Source organism: Acomys minous (genome assembly GCF_964271855.1).
Source record: "Acomys minous genome assembly, chromosome: 15".
Lineage (NCBI taxonomy): Eukaryota > Metazoa > Chordata > Mammalia > Rodentia > Muridae > Acomys > Acomys minous.
In genome coordinates, this window is record NC_140497.1 from 52401700 (window position 1) to 52429613 (window position 27914).

The 27914-nt window shown below is 37.6% G+C and overlaps 1 protein-coding gene across 11 annotated transcripts in view; it reads left to right on the forward strand.

Moving 5' to 3' along the window:
* The window catches only part of MARCHF1 (membrane associated ring-CH-type finger 1), a 758727-nt gene that overhangs the window by 451460 nt on the left and 279353 nt on the right, over positions 1 to 27914 (forward strand). For 8 of the 11 annotated variants that reach the window (XM_084758388.1, XM_084758391.1, XM_084758390.1 and 5 more), the window contains one exon: positions 3677 to 3825. The exons of 2 other annotated variants lie outside the window; for them this stretch is intronic. In XM_084758388.1, coding sequence (XP_084614514.1) covers positions 3715 to 3825 — 111 coding nt within the window. In that variant the 5' untranslated portion in view covers positions 3677 to 3714. Of the gene's footprint in view, positions 1 to 1968; positions 2208 to 3676; positions 3826 to 27914 lie in introns of all 11 variants that reach the window. One more of the 11 variants, XM_084758389.1, reaches the window with a different exon arrangement.

Genomic DNA, 27914 nt, shown 5'->3' on the forward strand with positions numbered 1-27914 from the left:
GTGTAGTGTGTATTTTGGCAGGTAGAGATAGAACGTAAATAGCTTTTGTCATGCATGTTGATAGCAGGTGAGAAAGCACAATTTTTATAAACCAAATTTCTGTAAGACCTATAAGTTCAGAAGAAATGGGTGTTTACTTTAAGGAAAAATCCCCCAAAATTAGGGACTGAAAAAGTCTGACTTTAAAATTTGCTAGAATAGGTTTTGGCCAAAACACAACTCTAATAAAAGATGAGTATAGTCTTCTTGTGAGTGAGTCTTTGTCTCCTTCAGTACCTACAGTGTTGTAGAGGTTCAAATAAATATTTGACAATAAATGTGGACTTAAAGGGGTATAACCTTGATTGAAAACACAACAAATCTCAGAATCTGAGGAGGAAATAAGAAGTCAAGTGTGTGTTCAAACACACTCCAGACTAAAAACAAATGATGTCATAACTTTGGTGACCACATTATTATACTTTTTAAGTATGAATTCTATATTTCATCATAAGTACTTAAATAATAGTAAATCATGAATTTATTTATAATTTAAAAATAAAATTATAAAAATTTTAAAGTTAAAAATTTGATTTTTTCAAACAGTAGCAAATTAAAGTAGAACATTTGTTTATGTTGGTTAGAATGTTTGATCATAGATATCATTTCATTTTTTAAATTAAAGATGCTAATTTTATTTACACTTTGCACACTTTAAGAAATGCAATTAAAAACTGATGAGCAACTAGACAGAGTGTACTTAAAATATGGGAATGTTTACTTTATGAAGAGAGCAAACTAGTTGGATGCATATATTTCTTATTAAATGAAAGAGGGTTTCTTTAAACCATCTCAAGGAGTGTTCAAAAGAGAAAGAACCAGTAATCTGCTGCTCAGTCAAACCATCTTCACCAGTTTCCCTCAGCCTTCCCTTTTGTACCACAAATGACTCACTCATACTAGACAACAGACTCCATAAGGGATCTGGTAGAGAGCCAACTCCTGACACTGTTAGGAGCCTATCAAAATTATCTTCTGAAAGACTCTGCACAGCAGCAGTTTGAAACAGATGTTGAAACTCACAGCCAAACATTTGCCAAAGCATAGGTAGTCTAGTGGAAAGATGGGGACAAAAAATAAATGGACCTACAGGTGACAAGGTTGCCGCAAGACCAATAGAGCCAACTAATCATGGCTCAGAGGGGCCAGTGAAACTGAGGCACCAGCCAAGGACCATGCATGTATTGGACCTAGGTCTTCTACATAGATGTAGTGGATGGACAGCTCAGGCTTCAGGTGGGTTGCCACGGAGCACCCCAACCAGGTGTGGGGGTCCCTGGCATGAGGGTCCTAAAAAAGACTAGGCGGGTAAAGTGGGTGACAAACAGAAACAAACACAGAGGCAGTCTGAATATGAGTGTATTCTGCAGCTCTCAAGCAAGGATTTTATATACAATGAAACAATTCTTAGAAGATGTGTTCAGTGAAGCAATCAGGAGTAGAACGCAGAAGATGTGTGTAGTGAAACAATAACAGATAGGACAGATACTGTTACTTGGCACAAGAGAGTACAAAATTATCCAAGGCGAACGGCATAATTCCAAGAGCAGGTTAACAATTCTCAGGGTCAGTAGTGTCTACCCTATGTGTCTGTGAATCTTTAAGGTGGGATTGTAAACTATTTTAATTTATTTTTTATTTAAGGCTCTCTTAACCATACACCAAAGCCCACTTCCAACAACACACATATAACCATATGATATTTTGTGGTTGGCAAAGTTTTTTTATCAATCGTAATACTGTTTTTGTAATTTTATAAATGATTTATAAAGTGAAATGCTAGGGATTCCATCTCAAGGGGTGGTCTCTTATCCAATTTCTCGCTAAAAATCTCAGCCTAGGCTGTCAGAAACATCTTGTAGATGAGAAGAGGAATAGAACAGATTAATTTCCATGAGAATTATGGCTCAATTATTTTTTTTTCTCCAGCCAAGAGTTCCGAAACCGTTTCCAGGAGATCTCCTTCCTTGGAAGTTAACGCCTCAGTCTGTGTGCCTTGTCACACAGAATCTACTGGAGTTGGTGTGGCTGTGGGTCTTCTGTTAGGGGGACCAGGGGGCTGTCTCTGACACACACTCTGTTGCCTGCTTTTTGATTACTTCTCCCTGACTGGACTGCCTTGCCAGGCCACAAGAGAAGAGGATGAACTCAGACCTGATGAAACCTGGGTGGGGAGGGGTGGATCCCCTTTTTAAAGCAATACGGGTGGAGGGAGTGAGGGTGGGGCTGAGAAGAGAGGACAGAGGAGGCTATGACAGGAATGTAAAGTGAGTGGATGATAGATGATAGATAGATAGATAGATAGATAGATAGATAGATAGATGGATGATTGAGAAAAGGAATCTATTTTAATAAATTTCTTCAACTTAATATTTATGAAATATTTTTTATTACTTTCCTGCTTACATTGTTTGTATCCAATCTAACGTGAGCATTTTGTCACAAGAGTAATAACTCAACCATCTACGACCAGTAACCTTTCTCTGCGTTACTTTCTTAGAGCTGTGAAACGTGCTGTTTTGAATCCCGAAATGTTATAAACCACCAGATTGCTAATTGCTTTGGATGCTGTGAAAAATAATTGCTCCACATTATTTTTGATATTTAATTGACAGTGTAATGCATTTAACTAAAGACCTGCAATAAACTATTTCTAATTACTGGGGGTGGTGGAGTGGAAAAGTAGGCTGTAAAACTTTACAAGGGAAACAATGTTTTCTCCATTATGTTCAAAGTCCTTGTTGATGAGACTTTCAGAGACACAAAATTCCATCAAATGGGAAGCCAGGGAGAGTGTTGGAGCATTTCTAGTCGCAGTGAATTAGGGCTTTATTTCAGAATTATTGCTTTTGATAGGTTGAGCTTTTGAGGAAAATCAGTTCTTAAGTTTAGTATATTTCTACTGAAACTTCTGTTATCAAATCTTCAAAAGAAAGATAATGACACTAAGACGATAGTCTATCACTGTCTTTGCTCCACACAGTCTGCTTCTGTAGGATGTTTAATTGATATCTGTGCAAACCATGTTTTGGTTAATAATGCAATATATATATATATAATGACAAAGGAGATGACAGATCCCTGTTGCCCAGCAACAACATAGATATCTTAACATCACATATAGCACATTTCTCATATTAATATATGTATGGTAGTATAATAAGGTAATGCTTATTATATCTACTATGCTATGACTAATATAAACACATTACACATATAATCATGTACAGTTTGTGATGCAGCATAAGTGACTGTTAGGGGATGTATATACCTGGGGGATACATGTACCTATCCTTAGGATCTGGGCCTAGTATCAGCTCCCAGGTTAAGCATGTTTTTAACCAACGCCCGGTGAAAAACCCTAGACTCTGGTGCAAGAAACGCATTTTGATTTTAAAAGAATATGAACAATGCATACTTTGAATAGATGAACATTTTACCCTGTGCAGTGGCTCTGGGATAAGATTCCTAATAATTCGTAACCCTCGTTTTCCCCTTCATGATCTCTAGTTAAAAATAAAACCTCTCCATCAGTATTTCATTAAAATTTCGGGATTAAAGCATTTCAAGTATGTATATTTTTCCAGAGCATAACTATGAGAAGCGATGTGTTTCAGGGAATGTAAATTATTTTCAGAATTTCAGGAATTGAAAAGGGAAAAGAGGAAGGAGACAATGCTGGGCTGGTGTGAAGCCATAGCCCGGAACCCTCACAGGATCCCGAATGCCACGCGGACACCAGAGACCTCGGCGGATGTGGCAGACGCCAACCAAACCTCCACACCGGTGAGTGGAAAGTTATTTTTACCTCAAAGTAGCTTTACACACAGCTGGAATAGTAAGACAGTGTGGCGATGTCGACCAGCTGAGTGAGCATTCTTGTTTACAGAAGGGTTTACCTTTATAGTGCATTCTTCTAACAGATTCATTTCACAAGCCTATCCTGGTATCTTTCCAAATCAAAACTATTTCGTAAGGTAAAAATAGTCTAGTTAAGCAGATATTTAGTTTTCTTTGTGTTGGTCTAGAATCACTGCAGTTATTGTAGTGACCTGAGAGGAATACATGCTGGGTTCTATATTGTATAATGGAATTATTGGAATAAAACATGTACAGTAAATATAAGCAGGAAATCTAACCAGACTCTGTGTTGCATATTTTCTCAAAATATGTGAATAAAAATGATACTTTTCTGTAAAAATATCTTGAATACCGAGTCATCAATGCAGGCCTTTGAGCTTTGTTTTCAGCTGTAAGTCTAAATGCTTCCTTTCAGCTAACCAAATTTCTCCAGTAATTAGAAGCAAGGTTAATTCATTAACAAAAGGATTTTTAAATGTTGTCTGTTTATACCTTGGCTATTGCATTCTTCATTTTAATTTAAAGAAGGAAAATTCCATTTGATTTCATTTAAATCATTAGCTGCATGTACTTAGTTGACTAGTTTATCGTTTTGTAAGATTACAAGTATTTTTTTAAAGATTTATTTATTTATTATTATGTATATAGTGTTCTGCCTGCATGTACACCTGCAGGCCAGAAGAGGGCATCGGATCACATTATAGATGGTTGCAAGCCACCATGTGGTAGTTGAGGGAATTAAACTCAGGACCTCTGGCAGAGCAGTCAGTGCTCTTTACCTCTGAGCCATCTCCCCAAGCCCCAACTACAGGCTCCCTTGTTAGCTGATGAAAATAGATCTAAATGTATCTGAAAACTTTTTTTTAGATGTGTTCCTTTTTATTTTAGAATTGTTTGAATTTTTAAATTATTTTACCAGCTTAGTGTGTTTGAGAGGCTATAGCAAAATCTCAGAAGCTTGTGACTTAATGGCCATGATATCCTATTTCTCCCAGTTCTGAAGACATTGAGGAGAAAAATGCCGCCTTATTTGGATCCTTAGAGGGCTTATTTTTTGGTTTCTAAGAATTATAAAAGATGCCTCCCATGGTGGAAGATGCAAGCGAGCTGAGCTCTCTCAGGCCTTATCAATGGAGCTCTGACCCCATTGATTGGAGTGCCCTCTTCATGACCTATTCACCTCCCCAAGGCTCCTTCTCCTGGTTCTGTTATTCCGGGCTTAGTGTTTCAGCACATGAATTCGGGGAGAATCCAAACATTTAGATAACAGTATTGGCATGGAAATGATAATCTTCAGTAAATTTTAGAAAATGTTGTCCAGAGAAACTGTCCCAAGCATAGGAAGAGGTTATTGGTTGATGTTTCAATTCTGTCATTGTATATTGTTGGCAGAGAGCTGGGATTGTGAAGAAATGAAACACTTAGAATCCCGTGAAATCGCCTCTGGTAAACTATCACCAGTGTCTCATTTCACTCTCGGGTTTTTTTATTCTTTTTCTTTTTTATTGTTTTAGAATTTCATACATACATATAATGTACTTGGACCAAATTCATATCACAGACTGACACTGGTTAATTACAATACATAAATATTTATATACGAAGCTGGATTTTGTCAAGTACTAGAAAATAAAAAATTCTAATTTAAAATAATTATTTTCTATATTTTCATTAAAGTGGCCCTGAGCATTTAACTTCAATTTTTGGAGACCCATAAGTCTACCCCACAGAGAATCTTGAGCAAACCCTTGGCATAGCTTTCTTCTTGTGCAGCCCGTGGCTTCATTTCATAGTCAGATACGGTGGTGCAGAGTGTTAATTGACTTCAATAGCTCGTAAGCAATGAAATGGTTACAGGAATCTCCCTCTCCTAGGCAAGAGTTCTCTCACTTTCTGGATGGCATTTTCTTCCCACTCAAATAATCTTACTAAGAGGAAAAAGAAATATACCCAGTTACTAATATAAACAAGCCCAGGAGTTAAACACATATTATGCCAGGCAATGGCCTCTACACATTATAACATATTACCATCAAATTAGTTCGGTAACCTATACAAATAAAATATTTTTATTTCTTCCAGAGCATGACATATCTTGGGTTGTTCTCATTTTATGTTCACTGCCAAAGAAGCGAGTAAAGAAGCAGGTTCCACCTGCCTTTGGATGCTGCCTTATGACGCGCGTACCCTCCTTAGTCACAAAAAAAAAAAAAAAAAAAAAAAAAGAGAAAACTGAACTACTGTGCACCATAGCTACTAAGGAGCAGCTTTGAGTGCATGAACATTTTTTTCCATTGGCCACAACTTAAATTCAAGATGCAACTGAACTGTGATGAAAGATGATAAATGTAGGCATATTTACCTGAAATGACTAGGAAAAGAAAATGGAGTTACTGAGTACTCAGTTCATCTCTGCCATAGGCCATCTCTCTGGTCAACAAACATCCATGCTGCGTTCCATTGTGTCACAGAAGGAGAGGGTACTCGCTCTCTAGAGTAAGAGCTCAGGATTCTTCCAGTCTCAGGATTCATATAAAGTTCATGACCTTTGATTATTCGTTGTCCTCCTTATTTAATTAGGACAATGTTGACCACTACCAAATTATTTGCCCTTTGCAACTCGCTCCAATTTATATCCAGTATGTAAGAAGAGAATGCATTTCCCATATCAATGAGGACATAGAGCCAAGATTGGTTTTAAGTATTTTAAGGCTCATATTTCTGGAATCAAGCCATTTTATCTACTACTGTTCCCTGAAATCTAATACTAGAGTTTTGATCTGTTTGCTTCTCCATAGCCTTGATGCCTAGTAAAGTTCCTTTTAAAATGCACTTCTTCCTCTTCTTCTACTTTTCTTTTATATTGAACTGTCTTAAAAAAATAGATAGAGGGATTAATCCTTATTACAATCGCTGTCCATAAATACTTAATTTAGTTCAGAAATTTGACTAGGTGCTGGTCTGTCAGTCATTTTTTATTTGCTTTAACTGGCTTTGTTTGAAATCTTTATTGTGTGTTTATTGTTTGAGTTACTCAGTGCCATGGTATTTAACTCAGTCAGTGTGGTAGCATACAACACGAGGTTTGAAATAAGCCACTAATTTTATTTATTAAGCTCAGGAACCTTCTGACCTATGCACATCTGCCTCATACTAGCCAGTTAATTCCTGAGCTGATAGTTCTTTTAGAATAATTTCCATATTGTGAGTGATAACTATTATATATTAAAAGGTTTTGCTTTCCAATCAATACATCTTAAAGACCTGAGATACATTTCCAGCTGTGCTGCATAGTTTTATGTTAACCTGACTCAAGCTGACACTATCTGAGAGAAGGAAACTTGAGTTAAGAAAATACCACCATTAAGATTGAGTTGTAGGCAAGTCTGTAACCCATTTTCTATTAGTGATTAATAAAGGAGAGCCCAGCCCACTGTGAGTGGTGCCATTCATGGGCTGGTTCTATAAGAAAATGGGCTGAGCAAACCATAAGGAGCAAGCAAGGACCCCCACCCCCTCCATGTTCCTACCCTGTTTGATTTTCCCATCCTTATTTATTAAGGCAGGAAAGGATGTGCAGGCACACTAATGACTGTTCAAGCAATGTGAAAAAAAAACTAGAAAAGGGACCTCACTTTTCTTGTCAATTTAAGCAACCATTGGTGATACCAATAGACATGGGATAGGGATGAAGGAATGATTTGATTTTCACCTTAACTTCTAGATACCATTAACACTAGCAATAGAGAACCTTCCAGAAACGTCACTGATAAAGAAAAAGGCAACCTGAAGTCTTTCTGGCCTTATGTCTTGAGGCAGACTGTAGAATGGTCTTAGAGCTGAGAGGTATTTGCTTTGTAATCCACATGGAGGACTTTAATAAGCTCTGAAATTCCAAACCCTTAACTTCAACAAGTATTTGCTTTTACTCTTGACTCAGTCCGGTGTAGGTAATCACCTCCACCACCACTAGCAACAGCAAAGTGTCGGGCTTGCAGTATCCTCCCATGCTATGCTGCCACTATGTGGAAAATAGAACTATTGCAGACCTCGAAGAAAGATGAGGATATATTTCATTGACACTGAAGACGTATGAGTGGTATTGAAGTGGTGCGCATTGCTTCTGCCTTGATACCTTTGTCTGGAAGTCACCAGCATGCACAAACAGATCTCACCCAAAGAGAAGACAGGAAAGTAAAAGGGGGACCTGTTGGAAGTGGAAGAAGGAGGAAATGAGAGAAGAGAGCAGGGATTGAGGGATACTCAAAGTTGTTATAGAAATGTATGAAGAGACCTGATACCCTAGGAGCATATACAGGGGGAGGAGGCCCGCCTCAGTCACAGTCCTAGGGGAGGGGAGGATACAAGGGATGGGATAACACTTGAGATGTGACATGAATAAATTAATAAAACATATTAAAAAATAAATGTATGAATAAATGTATAAATAATTAAAAAATAATAAATGTTTTCAAACATTAAAAAGACTGCAGATGAAAACATAAATCATTGTAGTGTGGCATAAAGATAAGCCGGATGTTTATTTTATTGCTATATGTGTCCATTGGATTATTCTATGCTCTATACTGACTGGCATGTGAATATGGAAAATTTTGTAGCCAGTTTCACCATTGCATTCTCAATAACTGGCATGACTGAAATGGACAGATTTTCCTCTTTTGATCCATGAAGCATTCAGATTACTTGTTTTTAAAATTTAGAAAATATTAATTGAGTTTAAAATTTCTCAAAATGAGTAAGGACTTTGAGGGACTTGGGAGATTGTATTTATCAAACAAACACCCTCACAAAATCACAATGGGTTGAGGGAGAGGATCGTCATGTACGTCATTCAGACAGGAAAGGAACACATTTGCACTTATTGTGACACAATTTCATTTGTTAAAAAAAAAACCAAAAATACCTTATATCAACTACAGCCTTAGTCAATTTAGTAAATCAATCCAGAATTCTAGTATTAAATTTTAAAATGAGAGCAAAGATCAAAAGAACCAGGAATAAGAAGGTGGATGCTTTTATGAGGACTGAAGTTGAAAAAAAAATCAATGGAAGTCAATGTGGGAAGATTAAAAACTGTCACTTCAGATGGTCAGCAATAACTCCAGAGAAAATGACTCTGCCATAATCAATGATTATTCTTTGAGGTTATAGATAGAGTGTCCTTAGAAAAAAGAAGAAAGTGACAGTCCATGATAGAGGTGACTTGCTGCTTCCAAACATGTTTTCATCAACTCAGATCACGTTTCCTAGTCTACTATGGACACGTGGCTTCTGACATTCGGTGGTGTTATTGCCCTGTAGAGAAATCATAAATTTAAAATATTAAGGCAGAATGTGCTTAATATGTTTATTTGGTGACCACCATAGTGTAGAAACATAATGCACTGTTGGATGGCCTCTGTCTAGCCTCGTGATCATATGGCTGAGGAGAAGCTGTGTCTCGCTGATAGTGTTCAGCATCAAAAGGAATGGCTGTCCCGTGTGTCACGAACATGGAAAATATTGAAATGTAAAAGTATTAGGATGATTTCAGCTAGTGCTTATTATAGCCATGCCATCACTGAATTGAATAATTTTCAACCAAACCATGATAAGAAGTTAAGGGTGGGATACACAGTTTTCTAGAAAAGACTAAACAGGAAAGACTAGAAAAATGCTCTCAAGGAGAGCCAGGGGCAGTAGCTATTTATATCCCTAACACTAGAGATTGGGAAACTGGCACACAAGGATGCATGTTTGGAACATATATTGAGATCAGTCACAACTATAAGAGAAACGTGTAATCATGGGTTTTAAATGCAACTCGATTAAAAACAATAATATAGTCATATTTTTCAAGCAGAGGTAATGTAATGAAATAAGACATATTTTTAAGTGTTTAGATTTATGTCACATTCCTTCTAAATCATAAGGAACCAGATTTTTTTGATGTCTTATGTTTTAAGAAATATACTATTACATGAAATTGATATTCATATTTGCAAATACAAATAAATACCTCATAAAAATCAACTAACTAGCCTCCTTTCAATAAGAAAGGAATATCAATAGGTGTTGATATCATCTGCTTTTGAAACACAAAAATGGGCTGGAGAGAGGCTCAGTGGTTACGAGTGTTCACTACCCTTCCAGAGAACCTGAGTTCTCTTCCTACACCACATGGCACAATGCACAACTGCCTGTAATTTAATCTCCATGGAATCAAATACCCACCTCTGGATTCTGTGCTCTCTGACTGTCTCTATCTGTCTGTCTGTCTGTCTGTCTGTCTGTCTGTCTGTCTGTCTCTCTCTCTCTCTCTCTCTCTCTCTCTCTCTCTCTCTCTCTCTCTCTCTCTCTCTCACACACACACACACACACACACACACACACACTCAAATAAATATTTATTTAAAACACAAACTTTTAAAAATAAGGATTAAAATACTGATAATGCATCTTTAAAAATAAACTTCACTCTCTCTCTCTTTTTTTGTTTGTTTGTTTGTTTTGGTTTTTTTGAGACAGGGTTTCTCTGTGTAGCCTTGGCTGTCCTGGACTCATTTTGTAGACCAAGCTGGCCTCGAACTCACAGTGATCCGCCTGCCTCTGCCTCCCAAGTGCTGGTATTAAAGGCGTGCGCCACCACGCCCAGCTTAAAATATTCTCAGTTGCTGAACCTAAGATACTTTTATACAGTATAAGTATTTGTTAATGAAACAAGCAGTGAAAAGGATCCAAGTTTTAATTTTGCCATAGCCTTTTACTTTTAAAATAGAACAGGCATTTAGAAGTTAAGCTCTTGAACTTAAAATTGATGATCAGTTAGGGATATAAATTAGGTGTTTATTTTTGAAGTGTATACGTAGATTATATGTTTTTAAAGGACTTGCTTTGCTTTAATTGCATGTATATGTGGCTATGTGGCTGAGTGCAGATGACTGAAAGCTTGGAGGTAGAGTTACAGATCATTGTGAAAGGCCCCAAATGCTGCTAGGAACAGAACCTGGATCTCCTGCAAGAATAGAACACGCTTTTAACTATGGTGCCAATTCTCCAACCTTAGATCTTTTTTTATTTTAACTAAGAAACACTCCCTTGTCTGCTGCTGTCATTGTCCTTGTCACTGATAAGCTATTCTTTTATTTTCTTGTTATTTAAAATAGATTCTTTTCTCATATAGTATACTCTAATTATGATTTCCTCTCCTTCTACTCCTCCCAGTTCCTTCCCACCTCCACTCCCACCTGGATCCACTCCTTTCTGCCTCTCATTAGAAAAGAACAGGCTTCTAAGTGATAATCAAATGAAACTAAACATAATAAAATAAAAATAACATTGGGATCAGACAAATCAACAAAAGGAAAAGAGCTCATGAAAATGTACAAACTAGAGGCCATATATGCAAAGGATTCGTTGCAGACCCTTACTGGCTTTGTGCATGCTGCTTCAGTCTCTAAAGTCATATGAACTTCTCTCATTGATTTAGAGATCCTCCTCCTCCTCCTCCTTCTCCTCCTCTTCCTCCTTCTCCTCCTCTTCTCCTTCTCCTCCTCTTCTCCTCCTCCTTCTCCTCCTCCCCTCCTCCTCCTCCTTCTCCTCTCCTCCCACCCCTCCATCCCCTCTCCTCCCCTTCTCCTCCTGCTCCTTCTTCCCCCACTCCTCCTCCTCCTCCTTCTCCTCCTCCTCTCACCTGCCCCTTCTCTTTCTTCTTCCTCTTCTTTTTTCAGTAAGACTGGGCAGATCTTTTACTACTGAGTCTAGATAAGGCATCCACGTTAGGGGAAAGGGATCCAAAGGCAGGCAAAAGGTCAGAGACAGGCCCTGCTCCTGCACTTAGGAGTCTCACATAAAGACCCAACTGTACAACTGGTGCATATATGCTGAGTGCCTAAGTCCATCCCATGCATGGTCTCTGGTTGGCAGTTCATTCTCTGTGAGCCTCTATAAGCCCAGGTTAGTTGATTCTGCAGGTTTTCTTTTGCTGTCATTGACCCCTCTGGTTCTTTCCTTCCATGGGCTTCCCCAAACTCCACCTAATCTTCGGCAGTGGGTCTCTGCAACTGTTTCCACCAGGTGCCTCTCTGATGACAATTATGCTAGGCTCCTGTCTGCCATTACAGCAGAATATCATTAACTGTGTCAGGGCTGAGCTTCCTCTCGTGGCATGGGTCTCAAGCTTTACCAGTCATTGGTTGGCCATTCCCTCAGTTCTTGATAAGTCTTTACCCCAGCACATCTTGGAGGCAGGACAACTTATAGGTCAAAGGTTTTGTGTCCTGATGTTTGGCTGTGGTTATCTGCCACGGTTTCCATCAATTGCTTTGTGATGCCTCTCTGATGACAGTTACTCTAGGTTCCAGTCTACAGTTATAGCTGAATATCAATAGTGTTGGAGGAAACCTACCTTTCATGCCATAGATCTCAAGCTGGGCCAGTCACTACTTGACCATTCCCTTAATTTGTATTATATCATTTAACCCTGTACCTCTTGTAGGCAGGACAAATTGTGAGTGTAAGGTTTTGTGGCTGAGTTGGTGTCTCAATCCTTCCATTTGAAATCTTGCCTGTTTTTAGGAGATGGCTGTTTCAGGCTCCGTATTCCCCATTGCTAGGAGTCTTAGCTAAGGTTGCCCTCATAGATTCCTGGGAATTTCCATTGCCCTAGGTTTCTTGCTCATCCCAGAGATGCCCCTCCCCGATTCTAGCCACCTATCTCAGTATTTTCTCCTTCTGTCCTGCCCCAGCCTGATCCCTCCTGTCCCTATCTCTACCCCTCCCATTCCCAGTACCCTCCCTCCATCCACCCACAACATTTAATCTATTTCCTGTTCTCAGTGAGTATCAAACCTCCTCCCTTGGGCCTTCCTTGTTACTTAACTTCTTTTGACCCATGGATTGTAGCATGACTATCCTGTACTTCATGGCTAAAATCCACTTATAAGTGAGTACATACCATGTTTGTCTTTCTGGGTCTGGGCTCTAGTTCTATCCATTTGCCTGAGAATTTCAAGATGTCATGGTTTTTAATAGCTGATTAATACTGCTTTGTGTGCCGCATCCTTTATCCATTCTTTGGTTGTGAGACCCCTAGGTTGTTTCCAGTTTCTGGCTATTACAATAAAGCTCTTAGGAATATAGTTGATCAAGTGTCCTTGTGATATGGTGAAACATCTTCTGGTATATGCACAAGAGTGATATAGCTGGGTCTTGAGATAGAACTATTGCCAATTTTCTGAGAAACTGCCAAACTGATTTCTAAGGTGGTTATACAAGTTTGTACTCCCACCAGCAATGGAGGGATGTTCCCCTTGCTCTTTATTCTCACCATTATGAGCTGTGGCTTAGTTTTTTTTATCTTTGCCAATCTGACGAGTATAAGATAGAATCTCAGAGTCATTTTGATTTGCATTTCCATGATGACTAAAGATGTTGAACATTTCTTTCAGGGCTTCTTAGTCATTAAAGATTTCTCTGTCCAGAATTCTGTGTTCACATCTGTACCCCCAGTTTTAATTGGGTTATTTGATTTGCTGATGTCTTCTTTCCTGAGTTTTTTATATATTTTGGATATCATCCCTCTGTCAATGTAGGGTTGGTTCCGTAGGCTGCAATTATTTTTTATGTTCTTTATCCCCTCTGGCTATTACATTCTTTCCAGCTTCTTCTCTGTGGGGTTCCTGGAGCCCCAGGGGCAGGATTTGATATTGATCTCATTCTGGGCTGAATGTTCCAAGGTCTCTCTCTCTCTCTCTGCATAATGTCTGGATGTGGATCTCTTACTTGTTTTCATCTACTGCAAATGATGCAGAGAAGGAAGCTTCTCTAATGACGGCTGAATAAGCCTCTGATCTTTGATATAGGAGAATAGCATTAGGGACCATTTTTTCACTACTTTTAAAAAATATTTTAGAGACAGATAGTATTTGGTTTTAACCTAGATCCATGAGCTATATAGTCTCTGGTTCTTGGTCACCCAAGAACTGTCAGGTATAGATTCTATCTCACACAGTAGGCCTTCACTTAAATCACTTACTGGTTGGTTACTCCCGCACGTTTTGCGCCACGATTGTGCTAGCATATCTTGCAGGCCAGACACCATTGTTGCTCATGTATGGCTTGGTGTTTACATTTCTCTTTTGGTAGTCTGTAGAGTACCTTCTGTACCAAAGACTCATGAAAATATGTGTAAGGCTTTATGTAGGTACCATCTTGACACCTACAGTTTCAATGAATTAGTAGGTGTTGTCTACAGCAATGGAGCCGTGATGTCAGTTTGTAGAGAACAACCTATTTTCTTGGCAACAGTCTAGATTGTTTGGCGATTCTATGAGATCCTTTGGCCAAAACTCAATTAGATTTAACCCAGTATCCATAATGAAAGCTTCTTTGGTGGCCAGAGATGACCAATTGGGACTCAGTTTCTCCCATTATTTGGCAATTTCATTTAGATTGCCTTCACATATGCATATATTTTCGGACATTTCTATTGTATTAGGTTTTCATACTACCCTTCAAATACTCTCTTTTCCCATATTCCTTCCCTTTACCTTCTCTCTCCTCCACTTTTACACTTGATCTTTACACTTGGCAATTATAGATATGCACACGTCTATAATTATGTATTCTATTTCCTTTTCCTAATGAGATCTATCTGTTCCATCTAGTCCTTTACTCCACACAGACCCTCTGTGGTTCTATGGATTATAGCTGGTTATCACTGACTTAACAGCTAATATCCACATAAAAGTGAATATATACCATATTTTTCTTTCTGGGTCTAGGATACATCACTCAAAACATTTTTTATAGAACCACCATTTCTCTGCAAAGTTCATGATGTCATTTTTTTGAAACATTATGTAAGTTTACCCCATTTTCTTTATCTATTCTTCTGTTGAGAGACATCTAGATGATTCCCAGCTTCTGGCTATCATGACTAGAGCAGCAATGAACATGTTGGAACAAGTGTGTTGCTGTAGGATAAAGCATCCTTTGGATGTGTGCAAGATGGTATTGCTGGATCTTCAGGTCGATCAATTCCCATCCTGAATTGTGATTCCCACAATGGCTATATGAACATTCGCTCCCAAACCAATACATGAATATTTCTCTTAATCTACATGCTTGCTCGCATGAGCTGCCATTTGTGTCATTAGTCTTAGCTATTCTAACGGGTGTAACATGAGATCTCAAAACAGATTTAATTTGAATTTCCTTGATGGCTAAGTATGTTGAACATTTCTTTAAATGTTTCTAGGACATTTAAGTTTTCTCTTTGGGAATTTTGATTAGCTATGTACATGTTTTTATTTGGGTTCTTTTCTTAATATCTGGGATTTTGGGTTTCTTATATATTTTGAATTAGTCCTTTAGAGAATGTATAGTTAGTAAAAAATATTTTTGCTATTCTGTAGGCTGCCACCTTGCCCAAATGATGTATCTTTTGTTATGCATAACCCCTCTCTCTGTCTCTGTGTCTCTGTCTCTATCTGTCTCTTCTTCTTCTTCTTCTTCTTCTTCTTCTTCTTCTTCTTCTTCTTCTTTTTCTTCTTCTTCTTCTTCTTCTTCTTCTTCTTCTTCTTCTTTTTCTTCTTCTTCTTCTTCTTCTTCTTCTTCTTCTTCTTCTTCTTCTTCTTCTTCTTTTCTCTCTCTCTCTCTCTCTCTCTCTCTCTCTCTCTCTCTCTCTCTCTCTCTCTCTCACACACACACACACACACACGTATATTCCTAATACAGTCTTCTTAGTCTATATAGTGTTACTAATCTGCATGTTTTCAGAGATGACCTTTTGGTACTGAATAACCAGTTAATGTGATCTTCCCCTCGGGATCTCTCCCTCTCAACACCCTTTGGTTGTCTATAATTCTTTGTGTGGGCTTCTGTCCATTGTTGTCCCTTATGATCAGCCAGTCATGCTAGAGAGATATTTATGGGTGTTGTTTCAGGCATTACTAGGAGACACAGACTCACAGCAAACATCCTCTTGTGTAATGACCCTTAGCTTAAATACAGAAACTGTACTCCATAGATGCAACAGTTGGTACTGTGCCTCACAACCCGCCTTTGGGGGGTTCTAATAGATTCTACTCTACACAGAGAGAAGTTTTCTTTGTGAGACTTAAGGACTACTAACACTTATCTGGGGGTATATGGGCAAACATTTAGGTGCAGTTAAAGATTGTTCTGTTTTAGTAAAGTGATGGTTATGTTCTCTAAGACCCATGACTTCACTACCCCTGGGTAGTTGACTATATTTCCGTCATTGGGCACAATTTTCCTATAATTGAGTGGGTCATAAGTCCATTTGGAAAGCTGCTGGTATGCACGCCACTAATGAACCCTCATATGCTGGTCATTGTCGTTCATAGGTGTTACAGCTAGCTAGGACTGTTGGTTCCTTCCCTACTCTAGAAGATTACATAGAATATTCTGGTACTATGTAAAGCTTGCCCTCAGAAGGGACTTTCATATCAGTTCCAGCAAAGGCACCTCTTGGCCCTGTCCCTGAAGTGCCTTAACAATCTTTAACAATAGGAATTTACCTTTCACCTTTGGGGAGCAACAAATGGCAAAAGCAATAGTCTATGTTTGAGTTTCTTACACAACCTTGACCACGAACATAAATTAGGGGGCTTCTCACAGCTAGTGGTGGGTTTTTGTTAAGTGATTTTTGACTTTTGGAGGGAGAATTATCATATTAGGTGAAAACATTTAATTTAATCTGTTTATGTAAACTTGTATGCCAACTTGTGTGTATTATAAAATTTGTAGGTAAAAGTTAATTTTATAGTTCCTTACAATCTTTTAAATATTATTACTTCATTATTTTAAACCCCCACACCCCCTTTTGTATTTTCATCCCTTCTTCTTAATTAGAGCCTTTCCTTTTCCTTTTTCTCATTTCTTCAGTTACTCCTCTTTATATATTTGCATTAATATAATTAGTTACATATAGTTTATTGCTTGATTGAAAATACCAGAAAAAATCAAATTAATGAAAACCTTAAGATGGTCAAGATAGTCAAGCACAGCTTTTACTATACGAAGATGAGAAAAACATACTCATTTTACAGAATTTTGTAAAATGAGATGGAGTAGATATTGTATTTCATTAGAAATAATCTTCTGCAAATCTAGGAGATTAAAGAAGTATGTATTAACAGTTAGCAAATGTAACTACATATATTTCTTTTATTCATAGCAATCAGAAAATGGAACGGGCCCTACTGAGTATAATTAACTAAATCTAATATTTATGCCTAGTCCTATCCTCTTGATCAATGCCACTAAAAAATGACAATAAGATATGTATGTAGACTAGTTAACAAATAATTAAAAACAATATCAGTTAGAGATATAGAGTTCATGAATGAAGAGACCAACAAGGAAGACCATTTATACAGCAATAATAGATCTAGATTGGCTGCAGTAAGGACTACACACTACTGTCTACCTGACAGGATTTAAAGGCTCTGAGAGCCATGCTTCTGGGCACATGCAGGGGGCTTTCTAGAAAGGCTTAACTGAGGAAGGAAAACCTGTCTTGGATGTACGTTACATCATCCCATAGGGCTGGACACCCAATCAGAGCAAAAGATAGTAAAGACAAAAACGAGCTGAATGCCTGCCTGCCTTATTACCTGTTTCCTGGCCTTTCCAGATACCAGGAAGCAGCTTTATTCTTCTGCTGCAGCGACTATGAGTCATGCCTGCTGCCGTGCCTTCCCCGCCGTCATATCTCTCCCCTCAAATCATCTGCCAAAATATCAGCTCTTGGTCACATCATTAAGAGTTGTAACTATAACAGGATTCAAATGTTCTCTTTCCCAGCATCCTTTCATGGCTAGCTCCTTCAGCAAAACTCAGTGTATGAACCACGATAACTTTCATTAGATTTGTCTCAAACTTTGTAACCAACTGTGCCTTACCTGCTCAGCCTCCTTGCCAATTCTGATTTTCTATTAACTTTGTAGGCTCATCTTTTTGGATATTTAGAGATGTATGAATGCATTATTGTTTATTTTCCAGTTTTCCACCAGGACAAAATTTAACAAGCTAGAATGAATATTTGCTCTGTTTACCTATATAGTCTCAATATTTGGAGGATAATAGGACTTTAATAAAATGTGTGGAATGGATAAACAGCTTCAGCAGAGAGCATGAACTGGGCAAAAGCAAGATTGCTTTCTGTTTATAAAGCTACACTAAGTGCAATATCTCTAGTATTGAATTTTTTTCTCTTTACTAGACATGCCATCTGTCTTAAGATATGGAGGAACTAAACCTGAGGTTCAAACAATGCCATGATGATTTCTATAGCCAAACTACACAGCTAAATATGGAGGTTTATTTTCCCATTGCACAGCATAATGAAAGGAAAATTGTCCTTTCAAAGAAATCATGCCAACCAACTACAGTCTTCCAATGACATCTTCCCAACTCTCTTCACAACCATCTTGTCTTTTAGCCATACATCTGCATATAGCATAAGAAACAGTGATTTTCCCAAAGCTGATCTTCCCTGAAAAGTGGATAAAAGGGAAGCAGAAAGGGAAGTTTTAGCATGTGAAATATCTCACTACACCTGTTGACCTATTTTCAACAGGTTCACTCTTATTTCATTTTTTGTACAGTGGGCTTTAACATTCTGAAAAATAAATGGGGTTGGGAAGTATGGATTTTCCAGATCTCTTTGGACTTCTTTTTTCTTTTCCTTTTTAATTGTTATTTAATCGCTTATTTTTTCAATCACTCTCACAAATCCTTTACTGAATAGTGCCAAAGGCAATGTTGAATGATATCTGAATTTTTATCAGAGTTACTATCCAAAGCAAATGAGAAAAAAATTAAATAAAAGACAGTGCTTTTTAAGAGCTTTGCTTCTTGTTAAGGAAGTAAAACCACTGAAAATATATTCCAGTGGTTGTTATGGAAACAGATTGAATTGGAGACCATAAAGGGAAGACTGATGTTTCAAATATTACACAATGAGGAAAATTGCATTTGCTGTGCTGCTTAAAGTAATATATTAACTTTAATTGTATAGTTACTGAACAGTGTCAAAACATGATTATTCACAATAGTAAAAATTGATCTAAAATGTTTGTCACATGAGAAATCTTTGGCTCTAAGGAATGAAGTCACAGGATCATATTAACAGCTCTTCTTTAACAAAATGTGTCATGTCTGTCTGCTTAATTTAGATACAAATTAAATTGTGAGCAACTCATAAAAAGTGTCTGAGTTTTGGTAATGAATACTTTTATCCTATAGTGTTTACAGTACTTTAGTTCAGGGATATTTTTTATCTAGGAACCAATGGGCAGAGTGCAACGTGTAGATGTGAAACCAAGGTACATTCCCAAGTTCTACTGACAGATAGAACCAACGAAAGAGTCCTCCTTTACCCTTGACTGTGATAATGTGCTTAGCTTTATAGACAAGGACAAGCAGGCATAACTGGCTGGGATTTTCTTCATTGTGGTTGGTTTTGTCTCACAATTAAAAACTGTAATTAGAAATTAAGTGAAACCTGTTTTTGAAAAAGGACTGAAGAACCTAGAGTTATGTTTTGTGTAGCAATCATCTTCAAAAATTGAGTGGGATAAATACAATTTTGTTCTCATATAAATTGATGCCTCAGAAGCAATAATGGCACAATAAAAAACATAAATGTATATTATATACATGGCATATATAGTAACTCTGAACTAGCTATTTTTGCTTTGATTCTCTAATATTTGGAAGCAGAGAAAGAATAGAGAAATCTCACAATAGGAACACCAAATTTTACATATTTCCAATCTCAGGTGTTTCATAGAGAATATTTTCAGCCTAACTTAATCAATGAGCTTTTGGATTCAATAAGAGAATCTGTCTCAAAAAATTTAAAAAAAAAAGGGAAGTAACCAAGAAAATACACTCCATGTCATCATGTGACCTCATATACATGTGCATGCCCACCCACATACACTGAGTATACTCACAGAGCCTACACACACACACACACACACACACACACACACACACACACACACACACACTACACAGACATATGTGTGTGTGTACTCATATGTGCACATGTACATACCCATAGTATTTTATTTTATTTTTAACAACTTGTTGATGTTCAGCCTAACACTTTATTATGAAACATATATACAAAAGTTTCATAAACTTTAGTTTTTATTATTGGTATTGTATGTAACACTGGGTTTCATAACATTTTTGTACAAGTAAATAATGTACTGTGACAATGTACCCCCCCCATGTCCTCCTCTCCCTCCCTCTCTCCCTCCTCTCTTCGTCTACTAGTCCACTTTACTCCCCTAGGCAGTTTTGCTTCGAGTTTGCTTCCAGTTACTATAAACTCTAAGGTCACAAATGAGACAAAATGTGCTGCCTACTGACTTTTTGAGTGTGACATAACTTGTTAAAAGAGATAATCTCATGTAGTGTTTACTTTCTTACCAGGAAAATATTTTGTGTGCAGCCAAATACAAGACGGTAGTTTAACATTACCTACTTTTATAAGATACACTTCTTGCTCTCAGTAACTGTTTGAAAAAATACATAAAGGTTCAAAATTAAGATAAAGATTAAATAATGAGTATTTTGGTGTTTGGAATCCCCAGAAAAGCACCCAAGCCAGCTATGAGGGTCCAAGTGCTCCCTGAGACCAATGATACGTAATGATGAAAGGCGATGGTAACAGGCAGGATTTCACATGAGCCATTTGCGTGTGCAAAATGAAGTTCTATGCTGAATTCTGTTCACAGTGAAAGACATCTTACCCCTTTTCTATCATATAAAAAATATCTTCAGGAACTAAATAATGGAAATATTCTAATACCAACAGATAGTGGCATTGGAATTTATTCAGTCCAGAGTTGATGTATGTATATAGTCTTATGATACGCAACCTCAACCAATACTTCTAACATTGTGTGGATTCCAGTGAGAGGATGGTAGAGCCGCCCTGATGAACACTGACAATGTGTGGAGATACATTGTAAGAACACAATGGGTAAAGTGGATTATTTGGCAGTCTCTGTGATCACTCACTGGGTAAAGGGCTTGCCTTCTGAGCATGATGACCCAAGTTTGATCCTCAGAAACCACGTTTTATAAACAGGCCAGGTGCTACTGGCATGCATTTGTAATCCTAACGCTGGCCAGTGGGAGGCAGATCCAGGTGATTCCCTGGGGCGTGTTGGCCATGCTAGGATGCTAGTCAAATGCCTGCCTGATGAGATACTCTGACTAAGCTAGAAAAGAAGGTATATATCACCAGTTAATGCTGTTCTCATGCTTCCACGGGGACATATACATGAATCCTAACATGCAAACATGTATTCGCAGGTGCATATCAACACATAAAATAGCATTTTTAAAAAAGAATATGTTGTTTGGGGAGGAAAAATATTCAAGTCTACTGATATCTGTTCATTTAACATAACAGAGTGGGAGAAATAACACAGTATATATTGTACCCATGAACACCAGATAGTTTAATAATACATTTATTCTTCATTCCATCACTGTGAGAATTCAACAAGCCCTACTTTGAAAAGAGGTAAGGGATGTGTGACCACTCTGCAGATAAATCTGATTCTAGAGATGAGTTCTAAGACATACTTCTGTGCAATAAGAGAACATAGTCAGAAAAGGACAAAAATGCTGATCTCAGTAGTAATAAGTTTAATTCTAATTATTACATAACTACTTCTAGGTACATGTATAACTCTAGTTATAATGTACAATCCAGTAACACTCCTGAACATTAATTTACGTATCTTAGAGATACATAGCCCTTAGATGTAGAGGTCACAGTTCCCATTTTACAGATCAGAAACTAATTTCCAGGCAATTGATAACTTCATAAAAAAAAAATAAGGTCAATAAAGATAGTAGTGCAATCCTACTGTTAGGAGTTCCCCCCAAATGCCAAGCAACAACAATAGCATATGCAGAGGACCTGGTGCAGACCCTTGCAGGCCCCGTGCTTGCCGCTACAATCATTCTCTCCCAGTGCCCTCCATCACCTATGAATTCTACAGTGTCTTCTTTACTTCTTTTCTGGAGTTTCCTGAGCTTTGAGGGAGGACCCGATGCAGACTTTCAATTTAGATTCCCTCTGTGCATAATATCTGTCTGTGGGTCTCTGCACCCACTCCCATCTGCCTTTCTGATGGCTACTAGACAAGGCGCTGACCTATGAGCATAGGTGTCTGGCTCTACCTTAGGTCTATCCTATTCGGGGCTATCCAGTTCTCCTGTTTGTGTTTGGTTGTTGTCTTTTGGGGCTGCTTTTTTTCTTGGAAGGAAATGGAGAGAGAGAGAGAGAGTAGAGCTGGGGAGAGGGGAGTTGGAAGATGAGGAAAGAGAGGAAATTGTAGTCAGAATGTATTTTATGAGTGAAAATAAGCTCATACAGAATTTTTAATAAAATAAAATAAACAACTTTGCAGATCAAAAAATTGATGGGTACTATATAGCTAGTTGGCATATAAGTCTGATATGGATGGCTAATTACTCCTAAGTATGGTAATAATCATCCATTATATTTCTGGAGGAAGTGGTAAATTATTTAATAGATCACATTTGTAGGATTAATTTGTTTCAACTGTTAATGCAATGTCCTCTAGCAAAATATGATTGACATATGAAGCAAATTCCTTGGGTTTAATAGACAAAACCCACCTCTGAGTTGATGACCTGTTAAATTATTTTTGTATCTCCATAGTAATTGCCACCTATAATTATTAAGTGAAATAATATGTGAGTTCAGCTTTGTGATTCCACATTAAGAAACCCGGCAACTCAAACACAGATACGAGAGTTTAGACACCTGGTTTCTATGTGTCTGATGCAGCCTACAGGAATAAAATTTAATTTAACATTCCAGTAACTCCTTAAAGATAAAAAAGAAATAGCTTTCACACTGCAGTTAGCAACCTGTCAACTTACATAGACACATTGTCATGCCAACCAAATTTTATTATACATATTGCAATGAGATTACAAACAAAAATTGCTTCTCTCATTTTCATGGGTTGGATAGTTTCACCTGTGAAATTAGAAATTCTGGCACTATTCAGTGGGCATAGCACTGAAGATGTTGTTAGTGCCTTTTGATGTGTATAAGCTTCAAAATTAGTGTGGCATACACATGCTTGTGGTATCAGTGCATGGGGCCATGGTTGTAACTGTTTTCTATATGGGCATCGCTCCCCTTTGTGTTACTTTAATGTGCTTTATGAGCCAGGCACTGTTTGCAGACAGGGATTAGGAGAGGTCTGTTGTGCTATTCCACTTTTCCAGTAGAAAAAATGCTTGCTTCTTGTCTCAGTATTAAGTTTTGATAATGTATATAACACTCCAAATTTTGTCATTATTATGGCCTATCTTAGCATGCTCTGTGACCCTGGTAGGGGTCTTGTATTTTAGGATGCCACAAACCAGGCCCATGTAAACCAGCAAAGTTAAGTGCTAAGGTTTACGCTCTGCCCCACTGGCCAGTCATTCTGCTGTCTCTTCTGTTCCCTGATATATGGCCCTGACATTAAACCAACTGATAAACTAACAATAACTTTCAAATGTTCAAGTAAAAACAAGAATTGCATGTCTCACACTTTAAATTCAGAATTAGAAGTTATTAAGCTTATTGAAGAAGGTGCCAAAAGACAAGAGGGTCTTGAAAGCGAGGCTTTTTGTACAAAGCATCCAGCCAAGATAAGAAAGCCCAAGAAAGTTCACTGGGAAGTGAAAGCGCTACTACTGTGAACACACAAAGAAAGTAAGGCAGCCTTATTATTAGTGAGACCGTTTTACTGGTCTGGAAAGAAAGTCAAACTAGGCATGCAACTCTCTCAGACTGAAACTTAATCCATAGGAAGTCTCTATTCATCTGGGATGCATTAAAGGACATGAGGAAATGACACAAGAAGACTGAAGCTTGAAGAGGTTGCTTCTCTAAGGTGCAAGGAAAGATGCCATCTCTGCAAGACAACAAAACAAGGAGAAATGACTACACTGATATCAAAGTCATATCACATTGACAAAAAGATCTAGAGTCATAGGTAAAGGTAGATATCCAATACAGACTTTCAATTTTAAAAAAATCCTTATTTTGGAATAAAGTGTCCCCCAGGAGTTTTAGAGGAAGAAAGAGTACTCAGCAGGTTGATTCTTTCAAAGTTAAGGCACCTGACAAAGCTCAGTTGAAGCCAACATTCCTGTACCATCCTGGAAATCCTAGCAACGTTAAGATTATATATACTTAATCCATTCTTCCCTCACTTTACAAATGGAACAGCAAAGCATGAATGGCAGAACACCTCTCTCAAACACTGGGCTTAATATGTTATTTGAAATTCTTGAAAGACCCTGAATCTGTAGAAATGAACAATGTGGCTTCTTGGGACGGAAACAAATTTCTGATGAAGATGCTATAAGCACTATAGAAATTATCACACTGTCTATGAACACATGTTTAAAATGATAAAGCAATAACAAGGTATGAGAGGATGGACTGCAGTATCAAAAAGTTGAGAGTCACACGCTGACTCAGCGTGAGTCCAAGAGTCCACTGGTGTGCTCAGTTCTGTGAAAGTGCCACTGTCATCAAGCTCCAAGAAGCCCTATGCAGATGAATCAGGAACTATCAACAATGAGGCAAGAGACCTACAGCAAAAAGATGGCAGCACAATGAAGACTGATGTTTGTTAGAGAGCTTTAGGTTTTGTTATTGTTTGATATTTTTTCCAGTAAAGTGCTCCAACGCACATTTTTATATAATGTTATTATCCCACATTTAACGCTCTACGGTAGAACATAAATATAGTTCATATCACCAGGATCCCAAAATATTCATAGGATGAGCTTTATGATGGTATTTGCAATATGGAAGTGCTTTGGACTGAACCTGCAATATTCCCAAAGTATTGTCACCCCATACGTAATGATTAAGCCCCATCGCTACTTGGTTTTGTTAATTCCTTAAAACAGACTTCATTTCTAGAGATGTTTGAGGATCATAGATGCCCGTGTTCTGAACTATGCTGGAGAATTGACCGAAGCAAACAGCCACTGCATGATGAGTTTAGGCTTCTCAGCAACAGGGGGATGAGTCCCTGAATGACTGAACACTGACCCACCCAGCCTCCTAGAAGCTTCGTTTATTGTTACACAAAAGATACTTTCAGCAAGTCAGTTTCTGAATGCCAAAACTTCTTATCTGACCTAGGAGTTGTCTTGAAAGACCCATCACCTCTTCTTCTGAGCAATAGGAGACTCCTTGACTTGACAGTTATATGTCTCCGGACTAAGTTATGCAAAGGCTCTGGAGAATCCTTGAAAAGAATGACCCCATACGAATCACAGAAAACAATCACTGACCAAAGGTTACTTCAAAGCTTAAGTGTCCTCACAACCATCATCCCAGATGCGATGGTTCTGGCATCTAAGCACTAAGCAGAAACATAGGGGTTCCTGTATGCTCCTGACTGCCACCTAGGTGTACGCCCAAACAAGCAACATCTCCTAACAGCCCATATTGTCATAATGCCCACAGTTCATGATTCACATTACAGTTCCCTCTAAATCTTGAGCATTCATTGAGTTTGAACAAATTTACAATGACCTGCTTTTACATAGCAGTGTTTCACTACTTTTGGCAACATTCGGTACCCTGGTTGTTCTTCCCTCAATCAGGCATTACACGTATGCATTAATTCTCTCATAGAGGCACACTTAAACATCACAAATGACACTTTATAAAACACATTCTTTTACGTATTATTTATGTAATGTGTTTGGTATTCTTTGGATTATTGTTACACTATACATGTTATTTGGTTTTATATGATATATAATATATATTAAAATTCATGATATAGATTCAATACATATACGCATTGGACACTGATTACCACAGTCAAGCTAGTTATCATATTAATCATCCCACAGTTCTAATTTCATGTGTGGTAGCAATATTTAATATCAACCAGTGTAGCAAACTCTACCAAAACTACCAACTGTAGTGACCATGAATGCATTAAATGCTCAAATCATACACATCTCCTGAGTCTACACGTCGACCATCCCTCCTTTCCCCTTCCCCATCACCAGCAACCACCATTCTGCTCTCCACTTTTGTGAACTAGCTCTGTGGGAATCCACATAGACAAAGTGATTGTTTTCTTTAATTGTATGTAAACTTAGTGTGCACCTGGAGCCATTTTTTCCCCTAAATAGTTGCCTTTGTCCATAACTGACCATTGAAGATGTGCATGTAGCTTCCAAGATACCAAAGGAATTGTATGAAAATACCAGGAGGAATGGAAAAATAAATAAGGAGTTCAGAAGACTTCAGAATATGAAAATAGAACTTTGCTCATCTGTGTTATCGCATTTAATACTTCATACGGAAAAACAAAAAAACCAGAATAACTAAAACAATCTTGTACAATAAAAGATCCTCCGGAGGAATCTCCATACGTGATCTCAAGCTGTATTATGAAGCAACAGTAATTAAAACATTTAATATATTTTTAGAGCTATATCTACTTTGTACACATGACAGTTAGGTAAAAAAATCTTACTAACACAAAATTAATCATCATATTCTCTTGATGTCTGTAGAATTTACAATAATATCACCTTTTCCTTTCAGATATGATGAGCATTTTCCAAAGTACAAACTTTATGCTTTGTCAGGTTATATTGTACATTTGTTATTCTTAGTAGCTCACTTGAGGATATATCTGAAATGCGTTAATTTGATGTATTAAAATGTACAATTCTATCTTTTAGTGTGTACATACAATTGTACAACAACTAGCATATAATAATTTTAATAAAACCCAACCTCTTCTCCCTCCCAAAAATACACTCATTATCAAGCTTTGCCCAGCACTCCTTCCACCAGTAACCAATAACCAGTAGTTGCTCTGTTTGTGTGAATAACTTCTACTCTAATTAATTTCTCTAAATTTTTTTCTAGACCTTGTATGTAAATAGAACACTAAAACATTGAGATATGATGACTAATTTTTTAAAACATATTTTGGTATTTCATTCATGTTGAGACATTAGTTAAGAACTTTCCCCCAATTTATTGTCAACATTATGTGAATGATTACATCCATTTTATATATCCATTAATCCCTTGATATGAGTTGTTTACACTTTGGGGTATTGTTACTAACATAATTTTGAAATCTCAAAAATAACTTTTATATGAATATGCCTCTGTCTTCTTACTTAGAAGGCGATGTGAGTAATCACCTTGTTAGTCTATGATAACAAGTTAAGCAAATTCCAAGTGTTTTCACAGTGGGTGAGTCATTTAAAATTCCTACCCAAGGCGCTCCCATTTTCCTTTCTCTATGTGTCTTCCAGCAGTGTTAGCTAGCTCTTTGTTTGCCTCTGTGTAAAGGGGCATGAAGTGGAATCTGATCGTGATCTAGATGTGCATTTCCGTAGTCCACCACAGTATGAGCAGCAGGTGTTTTCACGGGTTTATAAGCCATCTTATACCTTCTTTTCAGAAACATCTCTTCAACTGTCTTTTATCACTAAGTTGTAAGAATTCTTTGATTTTCAAGACACAAATCCCCCATTACATCTAAGAATAGCAAACTGTTCCCCTCAGTTTGGGGTTGTCTATTGGCCTTATTGATCAAGTTCTCTGAAGAAGAAAAGGCTTTACCTTGATGATGTCCAAATGAACAATTGCCTCTTTTTATTACTTGTGGCACTTGTGCTGCATCTAAGAAGTCACTGGCGAATGAGGACCACAAGGATATATTCTTATGGTTTTTTCCTGAATACAAGAGTTTTTACTCGCATTTAGATCACTGACCTACTTTGAATCATTCTCTGTACACAGTATAAAGAAATCTAAACTCACTTTTCTGCATGTAGATAGATATTCACCCAACCAAGGTGTCCTAGTGCCATCTGCCATTAACTAGAATGTCAATTTGTACATTTGCTTTTTCTTTTTT